Consider the following 16,817-nt stretch of genomic DNA (forward strand, 5'->3'; position numbering starts at 1 on the left):
GGCACCGGAAATTCCACCCAATGTTATTTGTCATTTTACCAACCATGTGGGAAGGGCAGAAACCAGATTGGAAGAATTGAAAAGAGCGATAAGGATATGAAGGGGACCGGGGGGTGGGGGTGGGGGGTGGTGGGCAAGGGTGGCTGAGTGGAGTTGAGATACAGATTAGCCGTCATCTAATTGGTTGGCAGAATAAGCTTGGGGGCTGAATGACCAATGAGATATGGAGCTGGGAGGTAAGGGTGAGGGTGAGTCCCATCGACCTATCAGGAGGATAACTCGCACTGACGCAGCCAATAGGATCGAACCGCTGGCTTTGATAAGAGCCAATTGAAAGTGGTGGGAGGAGTCGGAATCAGATTGAAGAGATTTGGATGTGTAGCTTTTGGAATAATATCACAACGTAACACCCTCTAAGCTCAATGTTCTTATTTCCGCACTTTCTATGCCCCTGACGAGGGCTGCTTTAACCAATGAGGAATGAAGACTCCCACCATTTAATTGTTGGATCACTAACAAAGTCTGTTTATATTTCCAGGCAATGTGGCTCGCAGGGGGAATGCAACTCAGTCCAGCACCAACTGGGGCGGGGATGCAAACAAAGCAATTGACGGGAACCGAAATGCTTTTTACAAGAACTGGTCGTGTACTCACACCAACACTGACCGCAGAGCCTGGTGGAGCCTCGATCTGTTCGCTGAGGAGAAGGTCTTGTCAATAAAGGTCACCAACAGGCAGGATTGTTGCTGGGAACGTTTAAAGGGTGCAGTGGTCCGTGTGGGCACTTCCTTCCACAACCACGGCAACGACAACCCAATGTAAATATACCGGACGGTCCTATCAGAGCAAAGTACCGAGGCTGCTGCAAATCGGAAATTAAAACAAGATAACTCAGCAGGTTCCCCCATCCACCTCCCCACCCCTGAGCCCTCCCCCCCACCAGAGCCAGGTTCCAATCTGTCGCTTTGAACAGGCCATGGGCTCTCCATAACTCCGTGTAATTCCAGGACTGTAGGGCTGAATATTACAGGCAATCAGACTGCAGGCCCCCTACTCCTCCCCCACCCCCCAGCATGGAACCAAAACACTCCACACCCTCCCCCCACCCCACTCCCCGCAGCCATCTACAGGGTGGACTAATGAGGGCTAAGTGAGGCTCCTGCCCCTCAAGGGGAAGACCACCCCCCCACCACCGCACCCCCCACTCTGGAGCTGCAGGCCAATCGGATTAGCCGGCAGCTCCATCAGTCCCGGCAGCACCAGGAAAGCCTCGGTAACCTGCTGCCTGGACAGCAGGAGACCAGGACCACCCCAGACTCAAGGCCAATGGATCCCTGGGGCAGGTGAGTCCAGGGTCTTGGGGCCACAAGGGTTTGGGTAGGTTAGGGAGAGGGGTGAGGGAGGCAGGTTTAAGGGAGGAAGGAAGTGGGGTTCGACCTGAGGGGGCATCAGTCTGTAAACGGCAAAGCGACTCCCCCCACCCCACATCCTTCCCACCCTTTAAACATTTCAGTGAAAACACCAAACGTTTTATGTCCTGGGCAGCGTATTGTCAGGGTCATCTGGGTTAGCAATGAGGCTAATTGACCCTCGATTATTCATTTAAATATGGCACCTGCCCGCCCCCTGTGTTATGGGGGTGAGCTCAGGGGTGAGTGGGAAGCTGGTGGGATGGGCCATTGCCCTCTCCCTCCCTCCTCCCCCAGTAAAGACGCCCACTGGGGGCACATGAAATTCAGCCCTAGGTGTTTTATTCTACATCTGATTTATGAATGAACCAAACGTGGTCTTCAGTGGAATTTAATCAAATCGTGATCACTGCTCATCACATCAGAAATAAGCAATTATACCAGCTCCTGATCGAGACCCAGTTCACCTTCAGAGAGCAGCTTCCTGCTTCCATCCCAGATTCCCAGATCGTCCCTTTGCATCCTGAACTCTGGCCCAAGATCTTGTTAGCAAATAATGCATGGTTTTTAAATTGAATGTGTATATTCGTAAGTTAGGTAAGGTGAAATGGTTTCAGTTTCATTTGGATTTTGTTTATGAACCTTGGTGTCAGGGTGTCTGGATGGTCAGTCGGTTGGGTTTGTTTGTATATATATATATACAGTTTTAATGAGCTTTTACGGTCCCTGAAGTTAAAGAGATGGGTTAAAAAGGGATTAGAAATGTAGTGATTTTGGGAAAAAATACAAAGTAGTAAAAACGGTACTGTTGTCTCACGATAGTGGTCAAGTAACACAGAGACACAGGCCAGAGACAGGGAAGAGTTCAGTGTGCACCAGAGAGTGAAGACAAGGAGTTCCTGCTCTCTGAGAAGAAATATTCCAAGGCTACGGGGAGACTGAGTTTAGGGAACTTATGTGTTTGCTCTGCAGTTGAAGCGATAGTGAATTTGGAGCGTGGGTTCTGGGTGCCTCGGGAAGAGATACAAGTTGGGTGAGAAGCATCAAATGCTCAGGAATTCACCGTAAGAAAACCATTTGCAACTGTGCTAGGCCCAAGCGAGAATTCCTTTGTGTCGAGCTCGTGGTAACTCTTCATGGTTTACGTATCTGTAAAGGTATTGCTGGGGTGAAGAAATGGTGACTATTTGAATAATCTTCTTGTGTTTGTATTGAGATCTTTCCAACTTTTTTCTCTGGTGTAATGTAGTTCAGTTTTCTTATTTGATAAATATTTTATCCTTTGTGTTAGAAGTTCATCAGCAGACTCCTGTGAATTTGCTCATTAACTTTCCTCCACAGTTTCTAAAAAAATATTAGGATGTATCAAGCCAGGGTGTCACTCTGGGATCTGATTTGTCCAGTGTTAACATCAGCTGGGGTAGTAAAACTCTCCGTATCTGTGGATTGGCCTGTTGAGCTGTCAATTAAACCTCCACCTTGAATCAGAAACCTTCTACATGCTGCCTGTACAGCCTGTTGAGCCAAGGCCCCTGATATTCAGTAAGACCCTGATGTTCATCCAAGACCCTTGCTGCTCTGTAAGACCCCTGCTGTTTTTTTAAACTCACTCATGGGATGTAGGCTTCGCTGGCTGGGTGGGGGCATTTATTGCCCATCCCTAATTGCCCTTGAGAAGGTGGTGGTGAGCTGCCTTCTTGAACCGCTGCAGTCCATTTGGTGTAGGTACACCCACAGCGCTGTTAGGGAGGGAGTTCCAGGATTTTGACCCAGCAACAGTGAAGGAACAGCTGATATATTTCCCTGGATGTTCAGCCAAGACCTCGGTTGTTCCTATATTGATTCTGTGCATAAATTACCACTGGACAAACGTTTTGACTGAATATAATCTGCATCCTGAAAAAAAAAGGATGTGTTTCATACATTTGATCAATTGTAAATTGAATTTAACTGAAAAGCTATATTTTTGTGTAAATCAATCCATGCTAGGGCAAATAGTCAAAAAACCATCGAACCCAGGATAGCTAGAGCAAAGGTACCGACTGACGTGAGAGACAAATCACTGAAGGAATAAGGTTTCTCTTGGACCACAATCAACGGTGGAAGACACGTCAGGAGAGACACCGCAGACACAGGAGCAGGATTCCTGTCTCTGACAGGACCAGCAGACAGGGAGAGGAATTTCTGATTGGGGGAGCGAGGGATATGAAGGGTCTACAGGCTGGAACTAGCTACCTCGTGACAATTGCACATGAATGGCAAAAAGTCTCGCATTAAGCAAGAGAGAGGGGTGTAGGGCGAGTGTTGTATGTGTGAAGGTCACCAACATCAGCTGCTAAGTTTTAGACTTTAGCGGAGGTGGATGTAAACTGGCCTGTGGCTCGGTTTTGTTGGGGTGTAGAGTATGAGTGCTGCTCCCTTATTCGCATCGAGTTTTCTCGTTATTACATTAACGTCTTGTCTTCCAGATGTGGGACCATTCAATCCCTGGGTGCTGGAGAAACAGGAGTCTTAAACTGTCATGGAATGATGGGTCGATTCATTAACATCGCCCTGAAGGAACGTGGAATCCTGACTATCTGCGAGTGTGAGGTTTATGTGAAAACCTGAGACTCTGTAACCTTCAGCATCCAATAAATCACCATTAGCATCAACCGTCCCAACTCCTTGCTTCGTGTTGTAACCAGCGGTTTAACTGTGGCTGAAGGAGGCAGGAATCTGATCAACTCCTGTCACAGTTTGATAACATGGAAAGGGAATCACAGAACTGTTAGAGTGTTGAAGGAGGCTATTTGGCCTAAGGTGCCTGCTCTCCGAATGAGCACCTCACCTAGTGCCATTCTCCCACCTTCTCCCGGTCACCCTGAACATTCTTCCTTTGCCGGTAAAAACCCAATTCTGTGCTGATTCGACTGAACCTGCCTCCACCACCCTCTCAGGCAGTGCATTCCAAACCCAAACCACTCACCCTCAAAAACATTTCTCCTCACATCACCTTTTGTTTCTTTCGTCAATTTCTTTAAATCTGTGTCCTTGGTTTCTAGATCCTCAATCAAATCTCCTCTCAGCCTTCTCTCCTCCAAGGAGAACAGACCCAACCTCTCCAATCTACATAACTGAAGTTCCTCACCCCTGGAACCATTCTCATGAATCCCTTTTGCATTCTCTCCAATGCCTTCACAATTTGCCTAAAATGGGCACCCAGAACTGGAAGCAACACTCCAGCTGAGGCTGAATCAGTGTCTTATATAAGTTCAACATAACCCTTGCTCTTGTACTCTATGCCCCTATTGTTATGATCCCAGCTGATGTTACTTCCAGACAAGCCTGATCCGAGGGTGGAACCCAGCTTGATAGATCCTAACTTTTATTTTTTGTTTAGATACGCGGAGAGTAGCTACTGAACAGAGTCACAGGAGTCAGCTGATGAACTTTTAACGAAAGAGTAAAATATTTATTTAACAAGAAAAGATGAACTATATTACATTACCCCTTCACCCACTGCTATACCTTTACAGATTTATACAGATTTGTAAGGATAACACAAGTTACAAAATCTATCTTATACTCTAAAGTTCATTGTAAATATACTGTCCATGTACCAGTAGGTGACCTGTGGTCAGACACACCACACTCTGAAACCAAGTGACAGTTGCCACCTCATCAGATGCTATGGATCTCTCATCAACTCCGCCCTCGCCAACCCCCACCCCCCACAGACATCACACCGTCAGCCAACCAGTCTCACTGAATCCCGTCTTTCACACCAAGGTTTCCAATCCCCACTCTCCAAGAACTGGCTTTGGAATCTTCTCCCAAGCCAGTGCTTTCTCTCAGGCGCCTTCCACAAAGGTTCACCTCATGGTTTTGAACTCTTGTTGAGATGTTCCTCTCTCCTGGATCACCACATGCATTCAAACTTCCTTCCGCACGCTCTCTCTCTCTCTCACTGACTCGGCCATGCCAACAGGACACCACTGCTTCACATGCCCATAGTAAAATGTTACAGATCTTCAGCTGTCTCCTAGGATCGTCTAGCTTCTTGCACCCTTATATTTCTCTAAATCCTCATCCTGCAGCTTTTCTTCTCTTTAAGTTTGAAGCTTGGAGACTTTTTCTCTGCTCCTTACTCTTATACAGAAACAAGGGCCTTTTCAGACTCCTGCCCCTGTCCTTTGACTAGACTGTCCTCTTAGGGCTTTTCCTGTTCCACTTCCCTGGATTTGGGGACTTTCTTCTTTAGTTTCTGGAACCTGCTTCTGCAGTTTCCTCTCCTGACCAGCCACTGTTGGCCGCTGGCTTCAGCTTTAGTTTGGGACTTGCTGTCTGTTCCTTTGCTGTCCAGTCTCCCAGTCTCTCTCAATCCTGGCTTCAACTGAACGGAAGCTGCTGTTTTTCAGTTTTGTGTGTGTGTGTGTGTGTGTGTGTGTGTGTGTTGGGGGTGGGGGGGGGAGGGAGTTAGGAGGGCAGGGGGCCTCCCTCTCTGGACCCCTGTTGCAAGGCAACAACACAGTTTTTCTCTACTCTTGTTTGCTTTAACTCCTCTTCAAGAGACATACAATCTTCATTACAATGCAGGCATCTTTTAAAGCGAAACTAAAACTCAACTTCCCTTTTTCTTTAACACAAATACACATATAACTAACTTAAACTTTCTCTATTTCCCAACATTATTAATAAATCTTTGAAGTAACCCATCTCCTGACTCCCCAAAGCCTGTCCACCATCTACAAGGCACAACTCAGGAATGTGATGGAATACTCCCCACTTGCCTGGATGAGTGCAGCTCCCACAACACTCAAGAAGCTCAACACCATCCAGGACAAAGCAGCCCACTTGATTGGCACCACATCCACAAACATTCACTCCCTCCACCACCGACGCACAGGAGCAGCAGTGTGTGTACCATCTACAAGATGCACTGCAGGAATTCACTAAGGCTCCTTAGACAGCACCTTCCAAACCCATGACCACTACCATCTAGACGGACAAGGGCAGCTGATACATGGGAACACCAGCACCTGGGTGAATAATCCAGGGATGGGCAATAAATTGTGGCCCAACCACTGATGCCCACATCCCCTGAATGACTGTTTTAAAATTACAGGATGTGGGCTTTGCTGGCTGGGTCAGCATTTATTGCCCATTCCTAATTGCCCTTGAGAAGGTGGTGGTGAGCTGTCTTCTTGAGCTGCTGCAGTCCATGTGGTGTAGGTACACCCACAGTGCTGTTAGGGAGGGAGTTCCAGGATTTTGACCCAGCGACAGTGAAGGAACAGCGATATATTTCCAAGTCAGGATGGTGAGCGACTTGGAGGGGAACTTCCAGGTGGTGGTGTTCCCATCTATCTGCTGTCCTTGTCCTTCTAGATGGTAGTGGTCGTGGGTTTGGAAGGTGCTGACTAAAGAGCCTTGGTGAATGTCTGCAATTTTCCACATAGCCGGGTAGATGCCAGTTTTGTAGCTGCACTGGAACAGCTTGGCTAGGGATGTGGCAAGTTCTGGAGCACAAGTCTTCAGCACTATTGCTGGAATATTGTCAGGGCCCATAGACTTTGCAGTATCCAGTACCTTCAGCCATTTCTTGAGGAGTGGAGTGAATTGACTTGTCTGAAGACTGGCATCTGTGATGCTGGGGACCTCTGGAGGAGGCTGAGAAGGATCATCCACTCGGCACTTCTGGCTGAAGATTGTAGCAAATGCTTCAGCCTTATCTTTTGCACTGATGTGCTGGGCTCCTCCATCACTGAGGATGGGGATATTTGTGGAGCCTCCTCCTCCAGTGAGTTGTTTAATTATCCACCACCATTCATGACTGGATGTGGCAGGACTGCAGAGCTTAGATCTGATCTGTTGGTTGTGGGATTGCTTAGCTCTGTCTATCACTTGCTGCTTATGCTGTTTGGCACACAAGTAGTCCTGTGTTATAGCTTCACCAGGTTGACACCTCATTTTTAGGTATGCCTGGTGCTGCTCCTGACATGCCCTTCTGCTCTCTTCATTGAACCAGGATTGATCCCCTGGTTTGATGGTAATGGTAGAGTGGGGGATATGCCAGGCCATGAGGTTACAGATTATGTTCGAGTACAATTCTGCTGCTGCTGATGGCCCACAGCACCTCATGGATGCCCAGTCTTTGGTTGCTAGAACTGTTCGAAATCTATCCCATTTAGCACAGTGGTAGTGCCACACAACACGATGGAGGGTATCCTCAATGTGAAGGTGGGACTTTGCCTCCACATTGACTGTGCGGTGGTCACTCCTACCGATACTGTCATAGACAGATAGATCTGCAGCAGGCAGGTTGGTGAGGATGAGGTCAAGTTTTTTTGTTTTTATCTGTGTTTAATTGACTGCCACTGCTCTTCAAGAAATGCCTACCTCCTTGAAGAAGTTCTGTTCCTCTCTGCGACAAGATTTCCGTATCTCTCTGTTGTCTTGCTCACCTTCGTTGCTTTCCACTTCCCTCCTAGTGTTTGACAAGGTGTTTACTAAAACCCGCTTTCACAGCCATATCTCCTTTCTCAGTGACTGTCTCCGTCTCCGACTTACCCCACGTGGATTTCAACTGAAATTCCACCCCTCATGTTTCGAACCCACCCAGGATTACAGGTATCTCCGGGACATAAAATGTTTCTCGGACTGCTGTTCCCGTCACATTCTGAGATCCACACTCAGTGCCATGCGCTGCCATATGAACACACTCGACCTCTCCCTCCAGCAGCATCACCGTACCCTTTGTCAAAGCTGCGCGTGCCCCCAGTTTCATTTTATCCTTCGGCTCATCCGATGCCCCAACAAGAAACTTTGTCTCTTTCTCTCAAGTGCTAAGGAACGCAATCTCCAACAACTCATCGACACCAACACCCATCTAGGACCCTCCACTCCGGCCTGTCCCTCCGTCCCCACCCCATCTTCCAATCCCAACCCCAGCCGTGTATTCACTATACCCCCTGACCTTCCCCTCTCCGATGCTGAACGTTCAGTGCTCAGCAAAGGACTTAGTTTCATACCCTTACGCCCTCACCTCAATGAATTTCAGGCTCGGCATGATACTGAACTCTTCTTCCACCGTCTTCGTCTCCGGGCTCACTTCTTTGGGCAGGAGTCCTCTCCCAGTTCAACGGATCCTTTTACCCATCTCCAATATTCTCCCTCCACCTGGACCCCTCCCTCTGGATTCTTACCTTCTCTTGATCTTTTCATTGAGAATTGTCAGCGCGACATTAGTCGTCTCAATTTCTCTGCTCCTCTCACCCATTCTAACCTGTCTCTCTCTGAACTTACTGCACTCCATTCTCTCAGGTCCAACCCTGACATTGTCATCAAACCCGCTGACAAGGGTGGTGCTGTTGTTGTCTGGCGCATTGACCTCTACCTCGCGGAGGCTGAGCGTCAACTCGCAGACACTTCCTCCTACCTCTCCCTGGACCATGACCCCACCACTGAACATCAAGCCATTGTCTCCAGGACTGTCACTGACCTCATCTCCTCTGGGGATCTCCCTCCCACAGCTTCCAACCTGATAGTCGCCCAACCTCGGATGGCCCGCTTCTATCTCCTACCCAAAATCCACACACAGAACTGGCCCGGTAGACCAATCGTCTCAGCTTGCTCCTGCCCCACAGAACTCATTTCTCGTTATCTTGACTCCCTTCTCTCTCCCCTTGTCCAGTCCCTTCCCACCTACATCCGTGATTCCTCTGACACATTACGTCACATCAACAATTTCCAGTTCCCTGGCCCCAACCGCTTCCTCTTCACCATGGACATCCAATCCCTCTACACCTCCATCCCCCACCAGGATGGTCTGAGGGCCCTTAGCTTCTTCCTCGAACAGAGGCCCGAACAATCCCCATCCACCACTACTCTCCTCCGTCTGGCTGAACTTGTTCTCACGCTGAACAATTTCTCCTTCAACTCCTCTCACTTCCTCCAAATAAAAGGTGTGGCTATGGGTACCCGCATGGGCCCCAGCTATGCCTGTCTCTTTATGGGGTATGTGGAACATTCCTTGTTCCAGTCCTACTCCGGCCCCCTTCCACAACTCTTTCTCCGGTACATCGATGATTACTTCGGTGCTGCTTCATGCTCTCGTCGGGACTTGGGAAAATTTATTAATTTTGCTTCCAATTTCCACCCCTCCATCATTTTCACGTGGTCCATCTCTGACACTTCCCTTCCCTTCCTTGACCTCTCTGTCTCAACCTCTGGTGATAGACTGTCCACCAATATCCATTACAAACCCACTGACTCCCACAGCTATCTTGACTACAGCTCCTCACACCCCGCTTCCTGTAAGGAATCCATCCCATTCTCTCAGTTCCTTCGCCTCCGTCGCATCTGTTCTGATGATGCTACCTTCAAAAACAGTTCTTCTGACATGTCCTCCTTCTTCCTTAACCGAGGTTTTCCACCCACGGTCGTTGACAGGGCCCTCAACCGTGTCCGGCCCATCTCCCGTGCATCCGCCTTCACGCCTTCTCCTCCCTCCCAGAAACATGATAGGGTCCCCCTTGTCCTCACTTATCACCCCACCAGCCTCCGCATTCAAAGGATCATCCTCCGCCATTTCCGCCAACTCCAGCATGATGCCACCACCAAACACATCTTCCCTTCACCCCCCCTTATCGGCATTCCGTAGGGATCGCTCCCTCCGGGACACCCTGGTCCAGTCCTCCATCACCCCCTACTCCTCAACCCCCACCTATGGCACCACCCCATGCCCACGCAAAAGATGCAACACCTGCCCCTTCACTTCCTCTCTCCTCACCGTCCAAGGACCCAAACACTCCTTTCAAGTGAAGCAGCATTTCACTTGCATTTCCCCCAACTTAGTCTACTGCATTCGTTGCTCCCAATGTGGTCTCCTCTACATTGGAGAGACCAAACGTAAACTGGGCGACCGCTTTGCAGAACACCTGCGGTCTGTCCGCAAGAATGACCCAAACCTCCCTGTCGCTTGCCATTTTAACACTCCACCCTGCTCTCTTGCCCACATGTCTGTCCTTGGCTTGCTGCATTGTTCCAGTGAAGCCCAACGCAAACTGGAGGAACAGCACCTCATCTTCCGACTAGGCACTTTACAGCCTTCCGGACTGAATATTGAATTCAACAACTTTAGGTCGTGAGCTCCCTCCCCCATCCCCACCTCCTTTCTGTTTCCCCCTTCCTTTTTTTTCCAATAAATTATAAAGATTTTCCTTTTCCCACCTATTTCCATTATATAAAAAAACACCCCCACTAGAGCTATATCTTGAGTGCCCTACCATCCATTCTTAATTAGCACATTCGTTTAGATAATATCACCAACTTTAACTTTAACACCTATGTGTTCTATTTTACTATTGTCGTTGACATCTTTTGATGATCTGCTTCTATCACTGCTTGTTTGTCCCTATAACCACACCGCCCCCCTCCACCTCTCTCTCTCTCTATCTCTCCGCCCCCCCCACACACACACCTTAAACCAGCTTATATTTCAACTCTTTCTTGGACTCGAACTCAAGTTCTATCGAAGGGTCATGAGGACTCGAAACGTCAACTCTTTTCTTCTCCACCGATGCTGCCAGACCTGCTGAGTTTTTCCAGGTAATTCTGTTTTTGATGAGGTCAAGTATGTTTTCCCCTCTTGTTGGTTCCCTCACCACCTGCCGCAGGCCCAGTCTAGCAGCTATGTCCTTTAGGACTCAGCCAGCTCGGTCAGTAGTGGTGCTACCGAGCCACTGTTGTCGATGGGCATTGAAGTCCCCCACCCAGAGTACATTCTGCACCATTGCCACCCTCTAGTGGTGTTCAACATAGTGGAGCACTGATTCTTAGTGGGTTTGGTATGTGGTAATCAGCAGGAGGTTTCCTTGCTCCTGTTTGATGTGATGCCATGAGACTTCACGGGGTCTGGAGTCAATGTTGAGAACTCCTAAGGGAGCTCCCTCCCCCCTGTATACCACTGTGCCCCCACCTCTGCTGGGTCTGTCCTGTCTCACCAGGATGGTAATGGTGCTGTCTGGGATGGGATGTGATCTGTGAGTGTGACTATGTCAGGCTGTCGATCTCATTTGCGCAAGCCCCCAGCCGTCAGTAAGAAGCCCTTTGCAGGGTTGACAGGACTGGCTTTGCCGTTGTCAGTGGCGGGCGGTCTGTCTGTTTCCATTCCTTTTTATTCAGTTTGAGTTGCTTGTGCTTAAGAGTCAGCCACAGTCATATATAACCAGACAGGTTTTTACAACAATTGACATTAGACTTCCAGGTTTTTACTGAATTCAAATTCCACCATCAGCCATGTTGGGATTCAAACACAGGTCCCCAGAGCGTTACCCTGGGTGTCTAGATTACCAGAGCAGTAATAACATCACTATGCCACCGTGTCCCCTAGCACAGCAGGAGCCCCCGAGGCTCTGGTTTACATTCATTCAGTGAGAGCAGGAAACCTTCACCCTTAGGTAGGCCCAGGCCTGCTACTCAAGCAAGAGAGTGCTGCCGCTCAGAGGACAGGTTCAGGAGAGCCTTCCAGACACTATCAGTCTCAACTTCATTGTCTTCTGGCTCCCTCTCGTGTCCTGGGCCTGAATTCTTCCACCGTTGAAAATATTGAGGAGGTGAAGTCCCTTCTGGGGTGCTGACCTCACTCACTTCTGCAAAGGGCCCGCGCTGGCTTAATTTTACAAGGGGCGGTTTGTATTCACCATCCCATTAGACAGCGACCTTCCAGCCTTTGTGAAGTTGTCTCCTCCGAGTTGGGAGTGTGTGGACAGAGCAGGAGGGCCCAGGCGACACCAGCAAACTGATGGCGCGGTGTGAAAGGTTCCAATAATGAGTTGACCTTCTGCTGCCGCCGTGTGGGTTGCTGGGATTGGATCCATCCCTGGCTCCTGGGAAAAGAGGCCCGACGCAGGCACTCATCGGTAAACAGCCCGACGCTCCCCACTTCCATACCCGTCTCCAAGGGCCATGGAAAATTGGTCATGGTAGCTCTGTGCCCACTGTAGCTATAATGAAGGCTCCTGAATGTCCCTCTCTCCTGCTGCACGGTGGCAATGTCACTGGGCTAGAAATCCAGATGCTCAGGCAAAAGATCCAGATGTAGGAGTTAAAACCCCACCTCAGCGGCTGGGAGAACTGAAACTCAATCAATTAATAAATCTGAAATAAAATGTCATTAATAATGATCATGATTACTCCTGGATTGTCGCCAAAGTCCAGCTGGTTCACTAATGCTCTTCAGGGAAGGAAATCTGCCATCCTTACCTGGTCTGGTCTACATACAACACCGGTTATGATCCTTGAACAAACGCCTAGTTTTTGGTAAGATTTGGTTAGGAACCATTCGTGTTAGTTTTGTTAGTATCATATCTCCAAAGATTGAATTTTTCCTTTGCTAAATGGGAGGATTTGGCATGATCTGGATGTTAACCTAGGATTTTTTTTTAAAAAAAGGTCATGAGCTCAACTTGAAACCGTTATTAACAGGCCTCTTCCAAGCAAACACCTGACTTTTATGGTACTTGAAGATCTGGTTGTTTGTTTCCATCTGCAATCACTTTAATGAACAGAGAAAAATAAAACTGAAAAGGAAGGTTGGTAACTCGCTGGAAATCACATGGAGAGAGGAAAAAGACGGAGGTTGTGAAGCTGCTGGTTTTGAAGGCAGTCTTGTTGGAGAACAAGCTGAGAAAGGAAGGCAACCCTGGCTGGGTCCCTCTCTCGACCTTGCCTCAAATTGTGTGTGGCTATCAAGCTGCGGCCAGAGAACCCTCGTGAGTGTAACCAGTCTGCATTTGGACCGGTAAAGCTGAGACCAGTGGTGAGAGCTTCCAGACATCCAGCAGGACCTTCATACGAGGGAACTCCAGGTCAACAGCGTCGAGACCCTGCGAACTTTATCCTTTATTTTATAACGCTCATCCTCCAAAGCCCATCTCTGCAGAGAGACTCTATCTGTTTGTCCTTTGTTTATGTGTGTGTGTGCTAGGCAAATTCTTTAGGAAGAGATAGATACTTATACTTCCTGATTACAACTGCATGTTAATCAGTTCTTGAAACTTGTTTAAAAGGAGCTTTGTTTTATAATAAATAAATCCTGGTCAGAGTCTCTTTTCTTCTGGGTATGGGGAGAGAGCGGGAATATGGTGTTGAGATCGAGGATCAGCCATGTTCATACTGAATGGTGGAGCAGGCTCGAAGGGCTGAATGGCCTACTCCTGCTCCTATTTACTATGTTTCTCTGTTTAATAAAAGTCTCGGTAAACAATCGGCCATTTCGGTGAGAAAATTAAACATCTACATTAATGGTACAGCCTGGGGTCACAACAGTTTGAAGCAGACAAAGTTTGAGATTCAAGACACTTGCTCAGTGAATAAAGGCACAAGATTCCAAGGATTTTGAACAAAGGGAAATAAACTTTACAATTCTCCCAAGTTTTGTATCATCTGCAAACTTTGAAATTGTCCCCCGCACACCAAGATCTAGATCATTAATATATATCGGGAAGGGCAAGGGTCCCAATACTGACCCCTGGGGAACTCCACTACAAACCTCCCTCCAGCCCGAAAAGTACCCATTAACCATTACCCTCTGTTTCCTATCCCTCAGCCAATTTTGTATCCACGTTGCTACTGTCCCTTTTATTCCGTGAGCTATAACTTTCCTCACAAGTCTGTTGTGTGACACTGTGTCGAACGCCTTTTGATTTGGTTGAAAGGCTTGATTTGTTCAGATGGCGAATCCACCGAGAGTGCGGCCCTGGTGTTTCAGAGTGTACACCACACCCATGGCAGTGACCGCCTTGCGCTTGGCGTGTTCGGCGTAGGTGACCGCATCCCCAATCACATTCTCCAGGAAAACCTTCAGCACCCCGCGCGTCTCCGGCAAAGCTGAGACCAGTGGTGAGAGCTTCCAGACATCCAGCAGGACCTTCATACGAGGGAACTCGTATGGGAACCCGAGATCCGCTTGACCCTGCCACGCCGAGTCAGGCTGTGGGATGGCTGGTTTGGCGATACCCTGGGTGTTATCATGAAGCACTTTGTGGTGCCGCTTTGCTCCACCTTTACCCAGTCCTTTACCTCCTTTCCCTCTGCCGGACATGATGATTCTTCACTCGGATCGCTGCAGAATATGTTACTCTCCTTCCTGCACTCAGCTTACAGAATTAACACAAACTCTCTCTGATCTCCTAGTCTATCGATAGAGAGAAAATAAACGAGATTACACCGAGTGACTCGCTGTAAACTACAAATCCAGTTTATTAGAAGTCAAACAGCAGAGAGTCAATATGACCAATTTTCCTGGATAACAGGTGTCTGACTGGCACCAACTCAGAAATACAAAACTAATCCCCAGGTGCAACCTCCGCCCCCCCCACAAACTGTCCCTCACATTTCACATTCACAGTGGTTCATTCTGGTTAATTTCCAACACTTACACGCTGCACAATCAGGAGAGGGAGGAAAAGCGATGATTTTAAAGACCATCCGACTGGAGAAATTGGGCTGCAACAAGAAAAGGGGATTTGAATGTGCCAACTCCCAGTTTCACCTGCAGGTGAATGTAGGGGCCCCTTACAATGACTGAAGGACCTATTTTAACTGAGCGTGGTATTCCGGCCAGGTTAGAGGTCGGCAGCTGGTACAGGGACAGAGGACACGATTGAAAGTAAGATTCAAAACCTTCCCAACGCAGGGGCCTGCGAATCAGCCACCGAACCAAAACCTCAGTCGGAGAGTAAAGCGAGGGTGGGGGCTAGGGGGTGGAGACAGGGGGCTTTGGGGAGTGAATTACAAAGTGTTGGGCCTGGATGGCTGAAGAGAGAGCTGCCAAAAGTGGAGGGAAGGGAGGAAGTAACTCAGAAGGGCCACAGTCAGAGCAGCAGAGAGCTCAAGGGCTGAAGGAGGTTCAGGTTTAGGGTTGAAAGGTGTGAGGATGTGAAAAACTCTTCCTGATACAACTGGTGGCATTGCATTCCCCCCTCACCCCACCATTGGAGATCCTGTCTCCAGCTGCCTGGGCCCTAAGCTCTGGAATTTTCTCGCTAAACATCTCCGCCTCTCTCTCCTGCTTTTCTTGTTTCAGATGCTGCTTAAAACATATCTCCTTGAAAAAGCTTTTGGTTATCTGACCTAGTATCCCTTCATGTGTCAATCTTTGTTTGATACCATTCTAAGGGTGCTCTATAAATACAAGTTACTGCTAAATAACAGCTGGTCTGTTAAAGCAGCGAGTGATTTAACTGGCAGTGTGTGTATAACGCGATGAATGCTGGTTGTTTTCCTATATTTCACTATTAGAGGGCTGCAATACATCAGCAACCCCCGAGGGGTTAAATCGGCCTGGGCTTTTCGCTCTGGCTAACTGAGCTTGATGGGACAACCCTTTATCAGGGTGAAGGGTGTGGAATCTGTGTGTAACTAACTACAAATCCATGGCGATATTATTCCGAGTCACTCTACCCCGGGCCAACATTCGAAGCAATACTCCGGTTACTTGCCGCTCCCCTGTGCTGGGCATTGTATCTTGTAGGCCACCATATACGCTTGCACATAGACACGGAGCTGATTGATCCTACAGAGAGGACAGAATAAGGACAATGACTTCTACAGAGCAGTTAGAATATCTACATTGATCAGTCTGAGAGTGTCATTCCATTCGTTACATTGGATAAAAAAAACCGAGAGAAATCTGGCGTTCCAGGGCTGAAATGGAAGGTGTCAATGGTCTGGTCAGGTGGGCAGGAAAGTGACAAATGGAATTCAAACCCGAGAATTGTGAGGTGATGCATTTGGGGAGGACAAACAAGGTAAAGGAATACAAAATACGTGGGAGGATGGTGAGCAGCGTCGAGGGACAGAGGGACCTTAGAGCGTGTGTCCGCAGGTCGCTGAAGGCAGATGGAGAGGTAGATAAGGTCATCGAGTTATTCATGGCACAGAAAGAGGCCATTCAGCCTATTGAGTCCATGCCAGCTCTCTGGAGAGCAATCCAGTCAGTCCCCGAGTCGATTCCTGTAGGCCGGCATTCCCTTCAAACACCCAACCAATTTCATTTTGAAATCACTGATCATCTCCACTTCCACAGCCCTCATGGGCAGCGAGTTCCAGCTCGTAACCACTCGCTGTGTAAAATGTCCCTCCACACATCCCCCCCTGAATCTCTTGCCCAAAACCTTAACTCTGTGTCCCCCTACTCCTTGTCCAATCAGCTAATGGGAACAGATTTGTCTACCTTATCCAGGAGAGTTTAGGGAGGCATTTGGGGTACTTTCCTTAACTGGACGAGGCCCAGAATGAAAGAGCAGTGAGGTTGTGCTGGGGTTAGGTAAAACCTGAGTTAGGCAGAATACTGCACACGGGTCTTTACTTAGACTCTTTCATGGGATGGGGGGTGTCAGTGGCAAGGTCAGCATATGCTGT

The 16,817-nt window shown here is 48.4% G+C and overlaps 3 protein-coding genes across 4 annotated transcripts in view; 1 reads left to right on the top strand and 2 right to left on the bottom strand.

Moving 5' to 3' along the window:
• The window catches only part of LOC121275763 (fucolectin-like), a 46,874-nt gene extending 42,829 nt beyond the window's left edge, over window positions 1–4,045 (top strand). The window contains exons 4-5 of the mRNA XM_041183363.1: window positions 539–818; window positions 3,878–4,045. Coding sequence (XP_041039297.1) covers window positions 539–818; window positions 3,878–4,019 — 422 coding nt within the window. The 3' untranslated portion in view covers window positions 4,020–4,045. The remainder of the gene's footprint in view (window positions 1–538; window positions 819–3,877) is intronic.
• A 10,076-nt stretch (window positions 4,046–14,121) lies between these two features.
• On the bottom strand, window positions 14,122–14,496 carry LOC121275764 (histone H4-like). Its single transcript, XM_041183364.1, has one exon. The coding sequence runs from the start codon at window positions 14,494–14,496 to the stop codon at window positions 14,122–14,124; it is 375 nt and encodes a 124-aa protein (XP_041039298.1).
• Window positions 14,491–16,817, bottom strand: part of si:ch211-221n20.8 (multiple epidermal growth factor-like domains protein 6) — a 105,868-nt gene continuing 103,541 nt past the window's right edge. For both annotated transcript variants that reach the window (XM_041184683.1, XM_041184682.1), the window contains exon 21: window positions 14,491–15,969. In XM_041184683.1, the coding sequence (XP_041040617.1) occupies window positions 15,888–15,969 (82 nt within the window). In that variant the 3' untranslated portion in view covers window positions 14,491–15,887. The remainder of the gene's footprint in view (window positions 15,970–16,817) is intronic.

The sequence above is a fragment of the Carcharodon carcharias genome, chromosome 3, assembly GCF_017639515.1.
Source record: "Carcharodon carcharias isolate sCarCar2 chromosome 3, sCarCar2.pri, whole genome shotgun sequence".
Classification (NCBI taxonomy): Eukaryota; Metazoa; Chordata; class Chondrichthyes; order Lamniformes; family Lamnidae; genus Carcharodon; species Carcharodon carcharias.